The sequence below is a fragment of the Homarus americanus genome, unplaced genomic scaffold (genome assembly GCF_018991925.1).
Source record: "Homarus americanus isolate GMGI-L3 unplaced genomic scaffold, GMGI_Hamer_2.0 scaffold43243, whole genome shotgun sequence".
Taxonomy (NCBI): Eukaryota; Metazoa; Arthropoda; class Malacostraca; order Decapoda; family Nephropidae; genus Homarus; species Homarus americanus.
Genome location: NW_024721459.1, coordinates 419,870 through 443,883, shown reverse-complemented (window position 1 = coordinate 443,883; position 24,014 = coordinate 419,870). Strand labels below are relative to the sequence as shown.

Sequence of the window (24,014 nt, the reverse complement as noted above, 5' to 3'; positions counted from 1 at the left end):
TCACTCTAGTCACTTTTTATGTCACTTTAGTCACTCTAGTCACTTTAAGTCACTTTTGTCACTCTAAGTCACTTTTAAGTCACTCTTTGTCATCAATTGGTCACCAAAGTCAATTTGTCACCTGTCACCTAAGTCACTCTTGGGTCACTCTGTCACTCTGTCACTCTTTAGTCACTTTGTCAATTTAAGTCACTCTTGTCACTCTAAGTCACTTTTTGTCACTTGTCACTCTAAGTCACTTTTAGTCACTCTAAGTCACTCTGTCAATTGTCACTCTAAGTCACTCTAGTCACTCTGTCAATTAAAGTCACCTGTCACTCTTGTCACTCTAAGTCACCTTGTCACTTAAGTCACTCTGTCACTCTTTTGTCACTTTAAGTCACTCTTGTCACTTGTCACTCTTGTCACCTAAGTCACCTAAGTCACCTTGAAGTCACTCTAAGTCACTCTTTAGTCACTCTAAGTCACTTTAAGTCACTCTAAGTCACTCTTTAACTCACTTAAGTCACTTCTTAATCTCACTCTAGTCACTTGTCACTCTTCAAGTCACTCTAAGTCACTCTCTTAAGTCACTCTAAGTCACTCTAACTCACTTTAAGTCACCTAAGTCACTTTAAGTCACTCTAAGTCACTCTTTAACTCAATTTAAGTCACTCTTTTAACTCACTTAAGTCACTCTTAAGTCACTCTTAAGTCACTCTAGTCACTCTAAGTCACTCTTAACTCACTTTGTCACTCTAAGTCACTCTAAGTCACTCTTAAGTCACTCTAAGTCACTCTGTAATCACCTGTCACTCTTAAGTCACTCTTAACTCCACTCTTCAAGTCACTCTAAGTCACTCTTAAGTCACTCTAGTCACCTTCAAGTCACTCAAGTCACTCTAACTCACCTTGTCACTCTAAGTCACTCTTAACTCAATTTAAGTCACTCTTAAGTCACTCTAAGTCACTCTTCACTCTAAGTCACTCTAAGTCACTCTTAGTCACTCTTGTCACTTGTCACTCTTTAAGTCACTCTAAGTCACTCTTTAAGTCACTCTAAGTCACTCTAAAGTCACTCTAAGTCACTCTAAGTCACTCTTTAAGTCACTCTAAGTCACTCCAAGTCAATATGATACTCTTTAAGGTCCTCTAAGGCATTCTAAATCGCCTTTAAGTCACTCTTACTTTCACCCGACAGAGAGCTCTCACTTTCACCCGACAGATAACTTTCACTTTCACCCGACGGATGACTCTCACTTTCACCTAACGGATAACTCTCACTTTCACCCGACAGATTACTTTCACTTTCACCCGACGGATAACTCTCACTTTCACCCGACAGATAACTTTCACCAGACGGATAACTCTCACTACTTCAAAGGATGACTCTCACTTTCACCCGACAGAGCTTTCACTCTCACCCAACAGAGCTCTCATTTCACCCAACAGAGCTCTCACTTTAACCCGACGGATAACTCTCACTTTCACCCAACAGAGATCCACAGTTCGCTCATCATCCATCACTGTCACTTCCCATCTTTCATCAGTCATGTTTTCACTCATTTCTTTCATCTTCTTTCCGCCTTCCTCTTTCTGTAATGTAATAATCTTTTGCTTTTTTTTTTCTAACCTAACCTAACCTAACCTAAACCTAACCTAACCTAACCTAATCTAAACCTAACCTAACCTAACCTAACCTATTCTAAACTAATCCACTACATCCCCTTCATATCCCACCACAGCCCAGGGCAGGCCATCCCCATCGACGGAATTCTTGAAAACATGACGCCCAGGAACTTCCCCCACGCAGGTTCGCCAGGAGGGAGGAAGGAAAAGGAGGAGGGAAGGAAGAGAAGGAGAAAGAGGAGGAGGAGGAACCCGTAAGACGTACTTTGTCTGGGATGAACCACGATGACCTGGTGAGCGAGAACGTGGAGGTGGGATTGCTGTTCTGCTCCAAGGCCGTAGTTCAACTTATCACCAACCCCTTCATCGGACTCCTCACACACAGGTCAGTCCAGGGCTCAAGAGGTCACCGGGCCCCTCACACACACACACACAGGTCAGTCTAGGGCTCAAGAGGTCACCGGTCCCCTCACACACACAGGTCAATCCATGTGTCAAGAGGTCACGTTGAGATTGTAAGTATGTTAGTTAAGGGCACTCGTAAGGGCTGGTTTATCTCGACTATATGTGAAAAGGGCTCTCAAGATCCCTAATTGCCATTATATTAATGCCCCTGAATCTTCCCTGACATGCATTAGGAATCTTGAGTACAGAGACAGGTTAAACCATTTTAATTTGCACTCCCTCGAGAGACGTAGAGCGAGGGGCGACATAACAAAGGTACTCAAACTATCTAACCAGGAGCGAACTCGTAACAATGGTTTTAAATTAGACAAATTTAGATTTAGGGCGTGAAATAGAAAATGGGTCAAAATAGATTAGTGACGAGGAACAAGTTACCAACATCATTAACTCGAATACGCTGGCTAGCTTCAAACATATGTAGGATGGATATAGAGCAATAGGGTTGGTGTAAATGGGACTGCCCAGTAGACACGCTGCAGTTTCTTCCATTCTATGTTCTTATGTTCTTATGCGCCCTGAATCTTCCCTGACATGCGCCCTGATTTATGCCAGCGAGAGGTTGTGGCCTTTAGGGTGGCAATACTGTGTTCACTGATCGTATATATGGCACCCTATACATATGGCGCCCTAGTACATATGGCACCCTAGTTCCTATGGCACCTCTTAGTACATATGGCACCTCCTAGTACATATGGCACATCCTAGTGCATATGGCACCATCCTAGTACATATGGCACCTCCTAGTACATATGGCACCATCCTAGTATTTGGCACCATCCTAGTACATATGGCACCATCCTAGTTTTGGCACCTCCTAGTACATATGGCACCTCCTAGTACATATGGCACCTCCTAGTACATATGGCACCTCCTAGTACATATGGCACCTCCTAGTACATATGGCACCTCCTAGTACATATGGCACCTCCTAGTACATATGGCTCCATCCCTACACTTTAATTGAGTTCATCATTAATATTCTGACGTAGTTGTGATTTCTAACACACACACACACACACACACATCAAAAGTCCCACATGTAAGGCGTTTATGATAATCTACGAGTGCATTTCCACCTCACTTCCACTTTCCCTCACCTCTCATTCTCCCCTTTCACTCTCCCTCCTCCCTCTGCCCTCTGGCCTCACCGCATACTGATGAGGCAGAAGAGGAAGGAGTCATCACGCTTCATCGTGTGTGTGTGTAAGAGTTGAGAGGGTGGAGAGAAGAGAGAGATGACCCTACTTCTTTTTACCTTCCGCCTCATCTTTTTCTTTTCTCCTCTCTCTCTCTCCTCTCCTCTCCTCTCGACCTGGACAAGCAATTAGGCAGAAGGTGATGATCAACAGTACCTCTCCCTTCTACCTTAACGCTGCCTTCCTTCCTTCCTTCCTTCCTTCCTTCCTTCCTTCCTTCTTCCTTCCTCTTCCTTCCTTCTCAACCTCCTATGTTTTTTGAAATCTCCTCCATTCCTTCTGCCAGCCAGCCTCCTCCATGCCTCACTCCCCCTCCTTCCCCACTCTCACCCTCTCTCCCTCCCCCCCATCTCCCCTTCTCCCTTCTCTCCCCCCACAACCCCCATTCTTCATAACCAGGCCAAATGACCCTCGGTGTCCCTCATTGTTATGGGGGAAACCACACCCCATAAAAGGGGGGTATGGGAGGGGTGAGGGGAAGGGCAGGAGGTGAGGTAGTGTAATATCCCCGGTCTGGCTTGGACATTCCTGCCTCGCACCCCGGGAATGGAGAGGAGGGCGGGAATCTTGGAATGGTTGGAATATTTGACGTTCCTGCAGTGCCATTCATTCTGGGTCCCAGGAAACAATGGGAATGGTGGTGTTTGTGTGTAGTGGTGGTGGTGGTTGTGTGGTGTGTGGTTGTGGGTGTGGTGGTGGGTGGTGATTGTGTGTGGTATGGTGGTATTGTGTGTTGTAATGTGATTGTGGTGGTGGTGATTGTGGTAGTGGTGGTGATAGTGGGTGGTGGTTGATGGTGATTGTGGTGGTGGTGGTGGTGGTGGTTGATGGTGATTGTGGTGGTGGTTGGAGGTGGTTGGTGATTGTGGTGGTGGTGGTGGTGGTGGTTGATGGTGGTTGGTGGTGGTGAAGAGAGAGGGAGATAATACTGATTTCCTACTACACCCAAATCCCACCCACATTACCACCCATATCCCACTATCCTACCAACATCACACCCATCCCACCCAACCCCACACCACCCACCTTTCAATTCAATATCCCACCCAATGGCAAATCACCAACCCTAACCACATCCCACCCATCCCACCCACAATTTTTCGCCATCAGAAAGGTAATACCTCACTTGTTTACCCGAACGGAACACAATGACTGTACTTTCCGTGTCCGATTGGAAGTGTCGAGGTCTTTATAGGCTGGGGGTGAGGGGAGGGGAAGGAGGGGGGAATAGGGGAGGGGGGGTCTAGTCCTAGTTAATAGCCACGTATAGACAAGATGGAAAGTCTGTATGTGAGGGGGGGGTGGGGTGAGAGAGGGGGAGATGGAGGCGTGTTGGGGGAGGGGGTCATAACGTGTAGATACTGTCTGAAGCTGTAACATGATGTGCTAAGGTTCTTCCTCGCCGTCACTGTGTTGTGGCGCCACATAATTACCTCCACAATAGCAACAGCGTTCAGTAAAAAAAAAAAAATTGTAGAAAAAAATACATTCTTACTTTTTATATATTTTTACGAGAAGGTAACGAAGGTGTTCTGACGTTGTGAAATTAGTACGTGTCAGTGTGGCCAATAAGAGTTAAAGAATCACAGTTGAGAGTGATGTGAATAGTGGAACGGCTCGTGTAGAATGACGAGAGAGGCCCGGTGGAGATGGCAAGAAACATAGGTTAAAAGCCAAAAAGTAAATTAGTTCCAGATGGACACACGAACAAACACTCACTACCATACTACCATCACCTCAAAGTTAACGTGCAATACTACCATATAATATAAAACAAACTGTAGTAATAAATCATGGCATCATATCTAAGAAGTGTAGTGATGGAGGAGAAATATAGCATCATGGAAGATATATGGGCAACACCGCTAAGGGTAAAATCGGGAAGTGTGTTCAATATTTTAGAAATTTGGAAGAAATATTGTATGAGGCTTTTTATTCTCGGTGCTTCCATCTGTTATCATCACCTACTTGTACGATAAAGCATTTGTTTGTTTGTTTGTGTGTGTGGGTGTGGGTGTGTGTGTGTGTGGGTGTGTGTGTGGTGTGGGTGTGTGTGCCGTTCACTGATTCATATTATTAACACTTGACAAAACCATTAACGGATCTAATTTAGGCTATTATTATTATTATTATTATTATTATTATTATTATTATTATTATCGAATTTATCTTTACCACAATAATAATAATAAAAATAATTCCTTATCTATTTTTGTTTTCTATACCGGACGTTGAGTTATGGTCATCATCCTGCTATTAAATAAACTTTATTATAAAACTCTGCTCCTAAATCTCAGCTCACCTATTAAGGAGTCTCCCCAATTACTGACGAAAAACAATCAAAAAGGAAATGCCAGAAATATTCAAAGTGAGGCAGCAGCTCCCGACCACTCCATCTTGGGTCCCACCATAATTACACATCGGATATAGAGAAACACCTCCAAGACGAGCCCTTCCTCCAACTGATCGGCGCCTGCGAGTTCCTTATAGTTTTTCTTTGGTCGTAATTAAGAACCATTCACTTATGATAGTAGGTCACGAGCGGCAGAAATTCATATAAACGGAGGGGCGATTTAGGAAAGTTCGTTCATTTTCGACTCATTCATCACCGGGCTGGCTGATGCGCGATGACTCCTGCTTGATTATGTGTGACCTCCCCATCTCCTTTTATTTCTTCTTCTTGTTGTTTAATTATTTTCTTGTTTTATATTTTTAATTTTTACTAATGGAATTAAGATAAAGCGGTTGTTTTGGTAACTTATTTGAGAAAATTGTCCAGTACGATATGTTTCTTAGGCAAGTGACGTCATCGATTGCCACATATTGCCAGACGTAGAATAAAAAATTATATATAATGTTTTCTACACAAATAAAGATGATAATAAAAATAAAAATAAAACAAATAATAACATTAACACTAACATACACCATCCATTGTTTAAAACAAATTACTAATTCGGTTTCATATTAATTTCTATTGCATTTAATTCATCTTTATTATCTCTCTCCGTCTCTCTCTCTGTTACCCTATTTCACCCTCATCTATCTCTTTTCTTCCTTAATTATCAATTTTCTCAACCTTACACTGGAGGGGAGGGGGTAGGGGTCAGGGGACAAAGGGGGAGTAAGGTAGTAAGGGGGACGAACAAGGAGGGGAGGAGGTAGTGGGAATAGTTTTTAGGGTCCACTGTCACCTAGGCGGCCACCCATGAAAATTTAATTCTGTTTTGTCTTCGGCGGAGGAGGCGGTGAATTTATTGACCAGAGGAAGGAGGGGGAGGGGGGAGGGGGAGGGGGGGGGATATGGAGGGGGGGCTGGAGGAGGAGGAGGAGGTAGGAAGAAAGAGAGGAGTAGGAAGGGAAGAAAGGGAGGGAAGGGATAGAGGAGGAGGGGGAAGAAGAGGGTAGAAGGAGGAAGAGAGGGAAGACATAGTAAAGAGGTGAGATGGAAGAATTAGAGAAGGAGATGAGAGAAAGGGAAGAGATGAGGCGGAACAAGATAGAAGAACAAGAAGAGGAAGGAGAAAAAATAATAAAAAGAAGAAGATGAAGAAGAAGAAGAAGAGAGAAGGAAAAATGAAAGAAATGAATGAAGCAGAGAAGAAAGATGGAAAATCTCACCACAAGGAAATTTGAGTGATTTTACGACAGGAATTTTGAGAGAAGGAAAAGATCAAAGGAAAATTGCTCTTGTTTATGGCATCAAAGAGAGTAAGCTTATAGGGGTGAGAGCCTGGGTGTAGTGGTGGGTGTAGTGGTGGGTGTAGTGGGTGTAGTGGTGGGTGTAGCAGTGGGTACCCTTTAATGTTGCCCACTTTCGGTATCTCGGCTCCCACCTGTCCACCACCGCGGACATCGATGAAGAGATTCAACATCAGAGAAGATGTGCATCTCAAGCCTTTGGCAGACTCCGTACCCGTGTCTTCAGCTGTAGGGAGCTGAAATTATCTACAAAGTTACCCGGATATCGAGCAGTGGTCCTCCCACCCCTGCTATATGGCAGCGAGATATGGGTCACATACAGGAGGCACCTTCATGGCACTTGAAAACTTTCACCAACGTAGTCTATATTTCATCCTCCGAGTTCGCTGGGAAGACAAGAGAACAAACGTCAGTATTCTCGCGACACCAACTGTAGAGCATCGAGGCTACCATTATCCATGAACAACTACGCTGGACTGGCCATGTTACTCCGCATGGACGACAGTGAGACTGCCAAAGCAGCTACTTTACAGTCACTTAACGAATAGTAAACGTAACGCCGGCGGGCAACTGAAGTGGTATAAGGATAGTCTTAAGACAAACCTGAAAAAGTAGTGCCAAATCGACCCCTCACCTGGGAGACGATTACTCCACACCGTAACGCTTGAGGAGCACCACACGAGGTGTCAATACTTTCGAGTTAGCCCGACTGAAAACCGAGGCAGACAAGCGCCAACGCCGGAGAGACGCTGCCGCCGCCCTCCCGCACTAGATGCAGCCTCCCGTGCAACATCTGTGATCGACTGGTCCGTATCGTTTGTCACAGAACCTACTGGTGACATCTAATAACTCATTCATTGTATCATAGCTGGATGATCGTCATACTCGATTCTAGAACACAGTAGTATAGTAGCAGTGGGGTAGCGGGTGTAGGTGTGTGCTGGGTGTAGCGGTGTAGTAGTGGGTGTAGCGGGTAGTAGGGTGTAGCGGGTGTAGAACTGGGTGTAGGTAGTAGTGGGTGTAGGTGGTTGGGTTGGGTGTGGGGTGTAGTGTGGCGTGTAGTAGTGGTGTGGTGTAGAACTGGGTGTGGGTAGTGGGGTGTGGTGTGACTGGGTGGTGTGGTGTGCGGGTAGAACTGGGTGTAGAAGAGAGTGTAACATTTAACTCATATTTTCACCGACTTCTATTTTAGCGTTGTATTAAATTTACGTCATTTAATTTTCCCGTTTCCATCCTGAAGTATTTTTAGCGACTCAAGATTCTGTTTTTGGTCGCCATTAATTCTCTTAATAAATTCTAAAGGTCGTTTGATAACTTCTTGGAGAGTCGTGCGATAATTATGTCCTCGAACGTAATTTTCATTAATTGTATTGATGATAATGAGCCAATTTAAGCTCTCGTGTAATTTAGGAATTGGCGAAGCTTTAAATTTAGCAGATAGATAGATAGATAGATAGATAGATAGATAGATAGATAGATAGATAATACGAGGCTAAAAAATATATATACAGTATATATAAATGTAGACAGAGAATGAGGGGGATAATTAGTGCTGAAATAATTGAGCCAGAGAGACGTTAAGCCCCTTGACTAATGACTACAACTTCACCCTTATTGATCCCGGGTCTTTATCACCCCCTTAGATGGTGCGTCTCTCTCTCTCTCTCTCTCTCTCTCTCTAAGTAGGAAGGAAGGAAGGAGGAGAAAGGAAGAGAGAGAGAGAAGAAGGAAGAAAGGAGGAAGGAGAGGGAATAAAAAGAGGAAGAGAGAGGGAGAGAAGAGAGGGAGAGGGGCGTGGGAGAGGGAGTGAGAGGGGTCACTAACATTGTTCCACTCGGCTGAGAACACAATGTTTCAGTTATGTCCTCCCTCCCTCTCTCCTCCCTCCCTCCTCCCCTCCCTCTCCTCTCCCTCCCTCCCTCCCTCCCTCCTTCCTCCCCCTCTTCCCTCCCTCCCCTCCTCCCTCTCTCCCTCCTTCCTCCTCTCCTTCCCTCCTCCTCCTCCCTCCCTCCTTCCTCCCCTTCTCCCTCCCCTCCGTCCATCCCTTCCATCCTTCCTCCTTCCCTCCCTCGATATGGAAGAAAGAGAAATGAAAACTGAGAAAAAGTGAAAAAGGCAAAATTAAAGATAACTATGGAAATAAGACGCAAATAATAATAATAATAATAATAATAATAATAATAATAATAATAATAATAATAATATAACAATTTATTTCCTCTTAATTTAATTGTTCGAAGACTTTAATTTACTTCAGGAAATTTGATTCGATTGAGATGGTAGTGTGTGTGTGTGTGTGTGTGTGTGTGTGTGTGTGTGTGTGTGTGTGTGTGTGTGTGTCCTCCCCACCTTTAATGATGGCCAAGGTCAAGTGCCAGTAAGTCACTGACACACCAACAAACCCTTTCAGATTTCTCGGGGACGATTAGCTGGAGGGGAAAAGGAGGAGAAGGAGGGAGGGAGGAAGAGATGAGAGAGGAAAGGGGAAGGTGGGAAAAGAAAGAAGTTGGATGCGGTCATTTTTTTGTATTTTCTTTGTTTGGTATACAAGTGATCAAGGGGCCTCAAGGGGGGATTGTTTTTTGTTTTCGATATCTTTACATAGGACAACAAGGAGGTAAGGGGGAAGTGGTAGGGGGTGAGGTGGGGGAGGAAGGGGAGGAATTAATGTTTGCACAACTCAGGAGGCTTGTGAAGATGTACCTGAAAAGATGCATTGTTGGTCGCTGAGTTGCCTAGGGGGGGGCTGGTGGGGGTGAGGAGAGGGAGTGGGGAGTAAGGGTAGGGAGTAGGGGGTGGGGGTGAAGGGTAGAACATGTTGTTGTTGGGGGATGGAGGGATATGGAGAGGGGGGTGGTGAGAGAGAAGACATTTGGCCAAGTAGAAAACACAGGGCCAGGTGAGGAGGCCAGGTGAGAGGGCCAGGTGAGAGAGAGCCAGAAATAGGGTATAGGGCCGGGTAGGAGGGTGACATATGGCCATTGGGATTAGAGGGGTGAGAATGGGTCAAGGGGGGGTGGGGGAGTGGGGGGTAAGGGGCCTAGGGGTGCACAGGGCCATAGGAGGTGCAGGGGCCATGGCCAGGGTGGGGAGGGGGGGGGTCTGAGGACTGGGGAGGCACCTAATGGAAATGACCTGAGGGCAAGCCTGGAGAATGTGCATTATGGAGGAGTGGGGGGAGAGGAGAGGGAGAGAGGGAGGGTGGGAGAGGGAGAGAGAAGGAGAGGGCGTGTGGGGGGAGAGGGGAGAGGGGGAGGAGAGGGAAGAGGGAGAGAGAGAGGGAGGGGAGTGTGGGGGGAGAGAGGGGGGAGGGGGAGGAGGAAGGGGAGGGGGGGAGGGTGGAGAGGGAGGGGGGGAGAGAGGGAGGGTGAGGGGAGGGAGAGGGGGGAGTAGAGAGGGAGAGGGAGTGACAGGGGAGGCGTGGAGAAGGAGAGGGAGAGGGAGGAGGGGGAGGAGAGAAGGGGGAGGGTGAAGAGATGGAGGGAGAGGTCAAGTGAGATGGAGAGAGAAGGTCAAGTGGGAGGAGATGATGGAAGAGGGATGGAAGGGCCCATGTTAGATATATTGATTCGAGAGAGAGAGTCGAGATGGAGACTAATAAGGTGAGAAAAGAGAGAACTTTGTTATTATCAGTAGCAAGTTCTGGTTTAAAAAGAAAGAAAGAAAGAAAGAAGAAAGAAAGAAAGAAAGAAAGAAAGAAAGAAAGAATAGTCGTAAAGGTCTGGTTTAAAAAAGAAAGAAAGAAAGAATGAAAGAAAGAAAGAAAAGAAAGAAAAGAAAAGAAAGAAAAGAAAGAAAGAAAGAAGAAAGAAGAAAGAAAGAAGTTACTAAAATCACCATAACAAAATAATTTACAAAAAAAAATATATAGGGTGATATTTTGTAATTAATAAAAGTAATTGTTTTTATTATAATTGAATTACCCCCAAAAGGGTTTAATATAGAGGTTTAGGTCGAGTTTTAGGTAGAGGTTTAAGTACTGGTTTAGGTAGAGTTTTAGGTAGAGATTAGGTACTTGTTTAGGTAATGATTTAGGTACTGGTTTAAGTACTGATTTAAGTATTGGTTTTAGAGTATTGGTTTAAGTACTGGTTTAAGTATTGGTTTAAGTATTGGTTTAAAGTACTGGTTTAAGTACTGATTTAAGTATTGGTTTAAGTATTGGTTTAAGTACTGGTTTAAGTATTGGTTTAAAATGGTTTAGGTACTGGTTTAAGTACTGGCTTAAGTACTGGTTTAAGTACTAGTTTAAGTATTAGTTTAGGTGCTGGTTTAAGTACTGGTTTAAGTACTGGTTTAGGTACTGGTTTAGGTACTGGTTTAGGTTAAGATGTACTAATAAGAGACTGGTTTCTCCCCTCCCAGGATCGGCTACAGTCTACCCATGTTTGCAGGCTTCGTCATCATGTTCATCTCGACGCTGAGTAAGTGATGCTCTCTGTCTGTCTCTCTGTCTTCCTGTCTGTCTGTTTATTTCTGTCTGTCTGTCTGTATATCTGTTTGTATGTCTGTCTATCTCTCCTTTTTATCTATCAGCTCTCTCTCCTTCTCCTCACCCCATCTAGAAGACATATCTGTTTGGTCAGGGATGGCGGCACACGTGACTACTACTTTAATTTGACCCGAGAGGATTTTTTGTAAGGATCATCTCGAGAGGTCTGTGGAAGTGGCTGACTGTCCCTTCCTCTAAATAGTGATGATGTTTTTTCTTTGTTGTGGTGTTGAGAGGAGAGGAGGTAGGAGGAGAGGGGTGGGGGGGTAGGAGGGAGGAGAGAGAGTGGGGGGGGTAGGAGGAGATGGGGTGGGGGGTAGGAGGAGAGAGAGAGAAGGGGTGACTGAAGGAGAGAGAGAGAGATAAGAGGTAGCAATTCTTCCATTTCACATGTCGTGTTAAAATATAGTTCACTTAACCTAATCTAACCTAGCCTAACCTAACCTAACCTAACCTAATCTAACCTAACCTAACCTAACTAACTAACCTAACCTAACCTAACCTAACCTAACTTAACCTAATCTAACCTAAAACTTCACCTATTAATCATCTCCACTAAAGTTAAAACTCAAATACTAAAACGATCTTAAATTTCTTAGAATCAATTCCCTCCTCTGTAAGATCGAGTCACAGTATAATTTCGACGCCATTTTGAATCCCTATGTCAGATTTGAGGGGCTGTTAGGCTGCAAGCTTCCAATCATACTGAGGCCCCAATCAAGCTTAAACTATCGATTATGATTGGGACTCACTAGGATTGTAAAAGATTAGGTGTATCGTTTATCCAATCACTCTGTCGAATTTGCCGAATCTGATACACTGGTTGTAAGATTAGAGGAGTTATAGGACCTTCTTGCTCTAAACCAGGTTAATCAGTAAACTAGGTAGGTAGGTGGGTCATGTAGGTGGGGTATGGTGGTGGGTTTTGGGTTGGTGGGGTTTTGGTGAGGGGGTTATGTGGTGGGTTATGGTTATAGTAGTTGGATCATGGTAGTGAGGTTATGGTGGGTGGGTTATAGTGGTGGGTTATGGTAGTTGGGTTATAGTAGGGTGGGTTATGGTAGGTGGGTTATGGTAGGTGGGTGTTATGGGTGGGTTGTGGGGTTTTGGTGGGTTTGTGTTGGGTTATAGTGGAGGGTTGTACGGGTTGGTGGATGGATCATGGTGGGTGGGTTATGGTAGGTGGATCATGGTGGGTGGATCATGGTAGGTGGATCATGGTAGGTGGATCATATGGTGGGTGGATCATGGTAGGTGGATCATGGTAGGTGGATCATATGGTGGGTGGATCATGGTAGGTGGATCATGGTAGGTGGATCATGGTGGGTGGATCATATGGTGGGTGGATCATGGTGGGTGGATCATATGTGGGTGGATATGGTAGGTGGAACATGGTAGGTGGATCATATGGTAGACCAGGTCACACAATGAAAGTTGGTCACAAGAGGTCACATTGGAACACATAATAGTGGTTGAATGGTACCACATCTCTCTCTCTCTCTCTCGTACCCTCTTCATACTCCACCTCCTTCCCCCCCCTCCTTCCCTCCCTCCTTCACCTCCTCCTTCCCTCCCTCCTTCACCTCACCTCCTTGATTTACTGTTGCTGCGAGACGTGGAGGTACAAGTAATTAAGCTAAGAGCTGGTAAGACGGTTTTCCACTTGAGGAGGTCGACTGTATCTCTGACCAGCGTGTGCGTGTGTGTGTGTGTGTGTGTGTGTGTTTAAATGCTCGTACACACATGGCTGTTTACACTATCATCATCACCACTACAACCACCAACACTACCACAACTACCACAACTACCACCAACACTACCACACACCAACCACCTCTACCACTACATGATAAAGGTCTCCTCCATATTCTACCAACCACAATCTCAATTTTGTTTTTCTCTCGTCACTAAATAATTGGTCTTTTCCTTCTGGGTCTTTTCCTATCTCGTGGGATCTCGCTGCTGCTCTCTCTCTCTCTCTCTCTCTCTCTCTCTTATAATACATAATACACAATTTGATATGACCATTTCTGCCCCCTCCTACCTCCTCTTCCCTCTCCACCCCACCCTCCTCCTCCCCCACCTCCTCCCCCTCCTCCCCTCCCCCATATTGATGCTCCCTCCCTCGCCTCCATCTGCTACACTCAAGCCAATTTCCCGTTGACAGACACCTTCTTCTATACCTCCTTTATGTAATGGCATCACCACTTTACCTCCCTCCCCTCTCCTTACCTTCCTCCCTTACTCCCTCACCCACCTCCCTCACCCTCTCCTTACCTTTCTCCTTACTCCCTCACCCCCGTCCCTTACCCTCTCCCTTACTCCTCACCTACCTCCCTCCACCCTCTCCCTTACCTTCCTCCCTCTCCCTCACCCCCCCCTCCCTCCTCTCCCTTCCTTCTCCCTTACTCCCTCACCCCCTCCCTCACCCTCTCCCTTACCTTCTCCCTTACTCCCTCACCCCCCTCCTTACCTTCCTCCTCCTCCCTCACCCACCTCTCTCACCCTCTCCCTTACTTTCCTCCCTTCTCCCTCACCCCCTCCTTACCCTCTCCCTTACCTTCCTCCCCTTCTCCCTCCCCCCTCCCCCACCTCTCCTTACCTTCCTCCCTTCTCCCTCACCCTCTCCCTTACCTTCCTCCCTTACCCCCTTACACCTCTCCCCTCCTTACCTCCTTCTCTCTCACCTGCCATCCTTACTCCTTCTCCTCCTCCACTTATTAACATCACCTCGGAACACAATCACACCTTCACTCTCATTAACAAGGTGATTGAGCCTCCCCCTCCCTCGTTAACAAGGTAATTGTGCCCATCCCCTCTCGCTAACAAGATAGTTGGGCCCTTCCCCTCTCGTTAACCAGTCATTTGAGCCCCTTCCTTCTCGTTAACAAGGCACTTGAGCCCCTCCCCTCTCGTTAACATGATAGCTAAGCCCCTTCCTTCTCGTTAACAAGACAGTTGGGCCCATCCCCTCTCGTTAACAATTTGAGCCCCTTCCTTCTCGTTAACCAGTCAGTTGAGCCCCTCCCGTCTCGTTAACAATTTGAGCCCCTCCGCTCTCGTTAACAAGGGAGTTGAGGGTTGTTAGTTGACAATGGTTTCGTCTTGTCGCTGGTCACTCTCACACACCGTCTGCCATCACCAAGGACGCCTCTTGATGAAGGATGTGTGAAATGTGGGAAAATTCTCTCTCTCTCTCTCTCTCTCTCTCTCTCTCTTATCACATTTTTGTGTGTGTGGGAGATGGAGTGTGGTTGGTGGCAGTAGTGTCTTTCTTTCTTTCTTTCTTTCTTTCTTTCTTTCTTTATTTATTTATTTATTTTCTCTTTATTTTTAAGCTGTCTTTGTCTCTTATTTTGTTATTTCGTTTTTTAGCTCTCTCTCTCTCTCTCTCTCTCTCTCTCTCTCTCTCTCTCTCTCTCTCTCTCTCTCTCTCTCTCTCTCTCTCTCTCTCTCTCTCTCTCTCTCTCTCCTTTCTCTCATTTTTCTCTCCTTTTCTATCCTCCTCTTCTCTCTCTCTCTCTCTCTCGCTCTCTCTCTCTCTCTTCATCCCTTTTTCTCTCACTTCTCTCCCTTTCTCTCCTATCTTTCTCCTATACTTTATTTTCATTTTCATTTCCTTTTTTATCGACGTTTTTCTTTAGATAAAACTACAACAATATGATATTTTTCGGGTTTGTTTATCATTTTTCTCTCACCTCTCACTCTCCTCCCTCACAGTCTTCGCCTTCGGCAGTAGTTACCTGGTGCTCTTCATCGCCCGCGCCGTACAGGGTATTGGCTCCTCCTGCTCTTCCGTGTCTGGTAAGTGACAAGTGTAAACCAAAAAAAGTTGTAAATAAGTTGTAAATAAATAAATTTTCTCGATATCAAGATCTCTGTAAATCACATTGAAAAATCACCTTGTAAATTCTATTGTAAATCACCTTGTAAATTCTATTGTAAATCAACTTGTAAATCCTACTGTAAATCACCTTGAAAAATCACCTTGTAAATTCTATTGTAAATCAACTTGTAAATCCTACTGTAAATCACCTTGAAAAATCACCTTGTAAATTCTATTGTAAATCAACTTGTAAAACATCTTGAAGAAAAACCCACTTTGTAATTCACTTTGTAACTCCTCCTACAGGTATGGGCATGTTAGCTGAGCGTTATCCTGACGACAAGGAGCGAGGGAACGCCATGGGGATCGCTCTAGGAGGTCTTGCCCTTGGCGTGCTCATTGGTCCGCCCTTTGGAGGAGTCATGTTCCAATTTGTGGGCAAGACGGCGCCCTTCTTAATCCTGGCTGTCCTGGCCTTGGGTGACGGATGTGAGTGTTGCGTGTGTGTGTGTGTGTGTGAGTGTTGCGTGTGTGTGTGTGTGTGTGTGTGTGTGTGTGTATTTCTGGGTAGTCTAATGGGTTCCAGTTCGAATAGGTTCTCTTTCTAATAGATCCCAGTTCTAATAGGCCCTCTTCCCCTCCCTTTGGTCCTATATAAGAGTACTAGCTGTAATAGGTCCTCTTTTTAATAGGTATGAGGTTAGGTTAGGTTAGGTTAGGTTAGGTTAGGTTAGGTTAATCTTAAACTGGAGGGATTAAGCTTCAGGTAATCCTAATAAATCCAATGTAGTTTAACGTAAGCTTGTCACTGTGAGTAAACCAACAGCTTTAATCCACTTTGGTGTACACTCCTCACAGTGCTTCAGCTGCTGGTGTTGCAACCTGCCGTGATGAAGCAAGAGGAAGAAGCACCAACCCTGGGAGAACTAGTGAGCGACCCTTACATCGTCATCGCTGCCGGTAAGAGTCACCATAGATCAATCCACTGTGTTTATGAATGTTGGTGTGTGTGTGAAGGAGTGGACAGCATATGGCGTCCCGTGGTCGTCTCTGAGGGGGCGTGGGGGGTGACCATGGTGTTTGGGGGGCCTTTGTTATGGAAGATGAAGACCTCGGAAGTAAGAATGTTTTAGCAGTAGTGAGAAAGAATAAATAATGGTGTGTGTGAGAGAGAGAGAGAGAGAGAGAGAGAGAGAGAGAGAGAGAGAGTTATATAAGGAAAAAGCTTTGACGAGTTACGAAATCACCATATCACCACCACCTTCCCTCACCACCACCACCACCATCTTCACCACCACTACTATCACCACCACCACCACCATCTTCACCACCACTACTATCACCACCACCACTACTATCACCACCACCACACCATCTACCATCACCACCACCACCATCTTCACCACCACTACTATCACCACCACCACCACCATCTTCACCACCACTACTATCACCACCACCACTACTATCACCACCACCACACCTTCCCACAGGAGCCATCACCTTCGCTAACATGGGTATCGGAATGCTTGAACCATCTCTACCCCTCTGGATGATGGATACTATGGGAGCTCCTGAGTGGCAGCTGGGGGCCGCCTTCCTTCCTGCCTCCATCTCTTATCTGATCGGCACCAACCTCTTCGGTCCACTCGGTCACCTGATGGGCCGATGGCTAGCCGCCCTGATCGGCCTTTTTATCATCGGCATCTGTCTTATGTTTGTGAGTTACCTGACCCTAATTGTGAATCTGATTGTTATTATGATTCCATATATATTTTTTTCTGTGCCAATCACTAACATCCACCGCCCCCTACCACCACTACCACCACCAACCACCATCCACCACCATCAACCACCATCAACCACCATCACTAACAACCCCCTCCACCCCCTCAGATCCCCAGCGCCACCACCATCCACCACCATCCACCACCATCAACCACCATCAACCACCATCACTAACAACCCCCTCCACCCCCTCAGATCCCCAGCGCCACCACCATCCACCACCATCACTAACAACCCTCCACCTCCTCAGATCCCCAGCGCCACCACCATCAACCACCATCACTAACAACCCCCTCCACCCCCTCAGATCCCCAGCGCCACCACCATCAACCACCATCACTAACAACCCCCTCCACCCCCTCAGATCCCCAGCGCCACCACCATCAACCACCATCATAACAACCCCTCCACCCTCAGATCCCCAGCGCCACCACCATCAACCACCACCACTAACAACCCTTCCACCCCCTCAGATCCCCAGCGCCACCACCATCAACCACCTGATCGCCCCCAACGCTGGTCTAGGATTCGCTATCGGTATGGTGGACTCGTCAATGATGCCTGAACTGGCTACCTAGTAGATCTCCGTCACTCGGCTGTCTATGGCTCTGTCTATTCTATCGGTGACGTCGCCTTCTGTCTCGGCTTTGCTATCGGTAAGTAAGTTCCAGTCGGGCTCAGTTTCCTCTTCTGTGAGCTCTTCTTTGCGTCAGCTAGCTCAATGGCCATTAAACTTAACTAAGTGGTTGATGGTGTGTCAGTGAATAATATGGATATGTGTATTGGAAGTATGTGTCTAGTGGAGGGCTAGGAGAGAGAGAGAGAGAGAGAGAGAGAGAGAGAGAGAGAGAGAGAGAGAGAGAGAGAGAGAGAGAGAGAGAGAGAGAGCGACTTTGTTTATAGTCTGGTGCACATCAACTGGACATCATGATTTTATATAACGAATTAAAATTATCTAGAAAAAATAAATAAATATAACCCAGAGAACTAACCATTATCTCCCCCCCCCCCACCTTCCACACACACACACACACACGTACAAACACACACACACACACACACATACAGGCCCCGCACTCTCAGGCACATTGGTTCAGGCAGTCGGCTTCAACTGGATGCTGTACGGGATTGCTATCATTAACTTCCTATATGCCCCGTTCATGTACTGCCTTAAATCACCTCCGGCCAAGAACGCTGAACGTCAGGTGAGTCTTGGCTCATCTACCTTGGGTGTTTGTGGTTAAGTGATAGATGAACAACTTGTACTGCTGGATTGTTGTGTGTTAACTGATTGTTTTTTTTGTTACTTGAAGTTGAAGTGTGAGGTCGGTGTTGACTGACTGACTGACTGGCACTGACTGACTGACAAATATGTTCCATGTATAGGACCTGGATATAATTGGTGTGGTGTTCTAATGTCTATTCCTACCTGTAATTATCCCTCTGTTCGCCTTATTAACAGTGTGTTTCTCCCTCCTAGAATCTGATCTACGGCGAGAAATCTTCAGTTCGCTACGTGACTTATAAAAATGAAGATGAGGAGGAAAACTGACCCCAAATGAGCACTTTTCGCCAGAGTGGAGGAAGCCCTGAGCCGTCACAGAAAACGGGAGATATTTCCACGGCGGCGAGAAGTAATCCCTTTAGAGATACAACATTATGTGAGTGATGGTAACCTGTGAGATAGATAGAGAGATATAAATTATGTGAGTGAGGAGAGTGGTTTTACGTGAGGCAGTCAGTGTTTAGTCGTCTACCAGAATTAGCCCTGAGACGCGTGGACAGTCGATGATTGCTGGATGAACTGAAGAAAAAAAACGCATCTGCCTAGTGATATATGGGCTCAGGGCGATGACGTATTATTTTTTGAAGGAGTAAGGAAGAAGGATCTCAGACTACAGGACCAACGGAGACTCTCAGGGCGGTGAAGGGATCAAAGAGTCACTAACCACCTGCACGTAGATGCCGAAAGCGTTCTCTGGTTGGCCGAGTCAGTTGCTCTTTAGAATGATAAGTATAAATCCAATTCATATAACTTTTTAAAAGAATTATATATTCCAAGTTGAGACTGCGGGCTTACAGGAGTTACGACGGCGTCCAGATATTTTACATGTTTGAAGAATGGCGAGAGGCAACAACATAATGTGACGCAGGAAGATGTTGGAGTGTGGATGTTGTATGTGAGGGATGTAGGTGGCTGTGTGGCGGAGCAACATCAGCTACAGTGGCGGGGAGCAGCGACGCCACCGATTGGCTGGTGGTGTAAGACAATGCCACACAGATTCAACCTAACCTAAACGAGAAATACAGCCTGACCTCTGTGCCACACGCTGGTCTAAGTATGACCCTCACACTGAGCGTCTAAAGTGCAGATTTTGGTCAGACTTTCTTTATGAATACGGCGGGAGTGAGGGCTGGCTACTGCTCTGGCCACCCCCCCCGACCTGCCGACACCCGACTCTACTATACTATACTATATTGTACTAACATAGGCACCTTCAACACATCTTTTCTCAATCGTGATTCTTGTGTATGTAAGTGAGAAGCATAATTGTACCAAAGAAAAAAAATCCGACACAATGATAAGTTTATTTTTATGTAACTTAAAACAACGACAAGAAACACATTTTGCTGTACAGTATATAGAAAAAAACAAATATATCTCGTACCTTGAGGCAGGGTACACACGCCCACGCCCACGCCCACGCCCACGCCCACACCTGTTAACCCTATGCCCAGGTTGGTCTGGGCACAATCTCGATAATGACATAACCTCCTTCCCGGTGAGACATATTCACAACATAAACAGTGCGTTGCATTTCCCGTTCGCATAGGATCAATCCGGATTTCTAAATTTTGGTGATCGAAGAACGTAAACAATACCAATAAATGATGCAAATAACCATTCTAAAATAATATAACGTAATAATGATGACGATGGTGATAATGGTGATCAAATGATAATGAAAAAAACTCACTAATTCATTTAATGATAATAATAACAATTGTTAGATATTAAAGTGAATGTCTTCCATGTGTGTAGTTAAGAGAGGGGGAGAGGGGGGAGAGGGGAAGAGAGGGGGAGGTTACAAGTGTGTTTGTTGGTGAGGTGGGGGAGGGTGTGGTGGTGAGGGGGGAGTGTTGGGGTGGTAGAGGGGGTGACTGGTCTGTACACACACACGGCCACACCATCGGCCACATCTGGGAAGCACTCTGTACAGACCAGATCACCTCTACTAGAACCCTACACTATCTTCCTCCTTCCCTCCCTCCCTTCCACACCTCATTCTTGACCACACTGTACCCCTCCCTCCCTCCCCCCCTCCCTCCCTCCCTCCACCACTGTCCACCACTGTACACATCATCTCCAACACTGTACACCATCTCCAACACTGTACACCACACCACCATCTCCAACACTGTACACCATCTCCAACACTGTACACCATCTCCAACACTGTACACCATCTCCACCACACTGTACACCATCTCCACCACTGTACACCATCTCCAACACTGTACACCACTCACTCACACCATCTCCACACTGTACACTATCTCCACCACTGTACACCATCTCCACCACTGTACACCACCATCTCCACCACTGTACACCATCTCCACCACTGTACACCATCTCCACCACTGTCCACACACTGCACATCTCCACCACTGTACACCATCTCCACCACTGTACACCATCTCCACCACTGTCTCCAACACACTGTACACACATCTCCACCACTGTACACCATCTCCACCACTGCACACCATCTCCACAACTGTACACCATCTCCACCACTGTACACCATCTCCACAACTGTACACTATCTCCACCACTGTACACCATCTCCACCACTGTACACCATCTCCACCACTGTACACCATCTCCACCACTGTACACCATCTCCACCACTGTACACCATCTCCACCACTGTACACCATCTCCACCACTGTACACCATCTCCACCACTGTACACCATCTCCAACACTGTACATCATCTCCAACACTATCACTAGCACTTTACAATTCCGCTAGCCTCTATGCACAATTCTTCTCGCCAGCACAATGCACAGGTAAGATTTTCTCTCTCCACGCATGTATAGCAATCAGCCCACAGCTTAATAAATGCACACTCAAACACCTCCTTTTCTATGCATGCACAAGACACAGTGCACACACAAACACCCTCATTCATGTACACCCGTCGGCCTTTAACCTGAGTATTGCACAAGTAAACACCTCCTCGCATATGCACAGGACACACTGCACAAATAAAGCCTTCACGCATGTACATGACTCCACATATCGTGCACAAGTAGTTCTTTCTAGTTCTGCCATTGCACAACACTAGTCAATTCACAGTAAGTAGATGCACAGCTCTTTTGAATGGTTAGCTTAAGGAAATTGCACAGTATTATTGAAAGCACAACAATTTTAAATGTACAACACTGGTCATCACACAGTCCTACTAAATGCACAGCACTATTCCGTGTACAAAATTAGTCATTGCACATGAGTCAATATCCAACGCTAGTGAATGCACAGCACTATACAATGCATGAAACTAGTGAATGCATAACACAATTCAATGCACAAAAATAGTAAGTGAAAAATACTAGTGAACGCACAACACTAGTGAGTGCACAACACTCTTCAATGCACAACACCAGTGAATACACAAAACTAATGAATGCACCATCATGACAATGTCACCAACACCATCATACACCATCGATACAGTGTTACCAATAGCTCAATGCACCATGCCAACAGTGCTACCAATACACTAACACTAGAATGTTCTGGAACCAATATAAACCAAAAGTTTTATAAACATGAAAGGTTCGGGAAATGCAATTACAAAAAAGCACTTAACATCATCACCATGGTGGGGAAGCACTTAACACTATCACCATAGTAGGGAAGCACTTAACACCATCACCATGGTAGGGAAGCACTTAACACCATCACCATGGTAGGGAAGCACTTAACACCATCACCATGGTAGGGAAGCTCTTAACACTATCACCATGGTAGGGAAGCACTTAACATCATCACCATGGTAGGGAAGCACTTAACACCATCACCATGGTAAGGAAGCTCTTAACATCATCACCATGGTGGGGAAGCACTTAACACCATCACCATGGTAGGGAAACACTTAACATCATCACCATGGTGGGAAGCACTTCAACACCATCACTCATGGTAGGGAAGCACTTAACATCATCACCATGGTGGGGAAGCACTTAGCACCATCACCATGGTAGGGAAGCACTTAACATCATCACCATGGTAGGGAAGCACTTAACATCATCACCATGGTGGGGAAGCACTTAGCACCATCACCATGGTAGGGAAGCACTTAACATCATCACCATGGTAGGGAAGCACTTAACATCATCACCATGGTGGGGAAGCACTTAGCACCATCACCATGGTAGGGAAGCACTTAACATCATCACCATGGTAGGGAAGCACTTAACATCATCACCATGGTGGGGAAGCACTTAGCACCATCACCATGGTAGGGAAGCACTTAACATCATCACCATGGTAGGGAAGCACTTAACATCATCACCATGGTGGGGAAGCATTTGAAGTGGTAGGGAAGCACTTAACACATCACCATGGTAGGGAAGCACTTTAACATCATCACCATAGGGAAGACTTAACACCATCACCATGGTGGGGAAGCACCAATTCATCACCATGGTAGGGAAGCACTTAACACCATCACCATGGTGGGAAGATGGTAGCAGTTGATTCTAACACCTCATCACCATGGTAGGGAAGAATTTACCATCATCACCATGGTGGGGAAGCACTTAACATCATCACCTTATGGTAGGGAAGCACTTAACATCACCATGGTAGGAAGCTATCATCATCACCATGGTAGGGAAGGCTACCAACACTATCACCATGGTGGGGACGTGCACTAACACTACCTCATGGTAGGGAAGCACTTAACATCATCACCATGGTAGGGAAGCACTTAACATCATCACTATGGTAGGTAAGCACTTAACATAATCACCATGGTGGGGAAGCACTTAACATCAACACCATGGTAGGGAAGCACTTAACATCATCACCATGGTAGGGAAGCACTTAACATCAACACCATGGTGGGGAAGCACTTAACATCAACACCATGGTGGGGAAGCACTTAACATCATCACCATGGTAGGGAAGCACTTAACATCATCACCATGGTAGGGAAGCACTTAACATCAACACCATGGTAGGGAAGCACTTAACATCATCAATTACGGTGGGGAAGCACTTAACACCATCACCATGGTAAGGAAGCATTTAATATCATCACCATGGTAGGAAGCACCAACACCATCACCATGGTAGGGAAGCACTTAACACCATCACCATGGTAAGGAAGCACTTAACATCATCACCATGGTAGGGAAGCACTTAACATCATCACCATGGTGAGGAAGCACTTAACACCGTCACCATGGTGGGGAAGCACTTAACACCATCACCATGGTAGGGAAGCACTTAACACCATCACCATGGTAAGGAAGCACTTAACACCATCACCATGGTAGGGAAGCACTTAACATCATCACCATGGTAGGGAAGCACTTAACACCATCACCATGGTAAGGAAGCATTTACCATTATCACCATGGTAGGGAAGCACTTAACACCATCACCATGGTAGGGAAGCACTTAACACCATCACCATGGTAGAGAAGCACTTAACATCATCACCATGGTAGTGAAGCACTTAACATCATCACCATGGTAGGGAAGCACTTAACATCATCACCATGGTAGGGAAGCACTAACATCGCCATGGTAGGAAGCACTTAACACCATCACCATGGTAGGGAAGCACTTAACATCATCACCATGGTAGGGAAGCACTTAACACCATCACCATGGTAGGGAAGCACTTAACACCATCAC

The 24,014-nt window shown here is 45.8% G+C and overlaps 1 protein-coding gene across 1 annotated transcript in view; it reads left to right on the top strand.

The window, feature by feature from the left end:
* The window catches only part of LOC121861722 (synaptic vesicular amine transporter-like), a 53,977-nt gene extending 33,831 nt beyond the window's left edge, over window positions 1-20,146 (top strand). Inside the window, 10 exon segments of the mRNA XM_042359637.1 lie at window positions 1,793-1,993; window positions 11,337-11,395; window positions 15,184-15,267; window positions 15,596-15,778; window positions 16,148-16,249; window positions 16,783-17,009; window positions 17,551-17,641; window positions 17,644-17,733; window positions 18,146-18,282; window positions 18,558-20,146. Of these exon segments, the coding sequence (XP_042215571.1) occupies window positions 1,793-1,993; window positions 11,337-11,395; window positions 15,184-15,267; window positions 15,596-15,778; window positions 16,148-16,249; window positions 16,783-17,009; window positions 17,551-17,641; window positions 17,644-17,733; window positions 18,146-18,282; window positions 18,558-18,629 (1,246 nt within the window). The 3' untranslated portion in view covers window positions 18,630-20,146.
* Window positions 20,147-24,014: the final 3,868 nt, after the last annotated feature.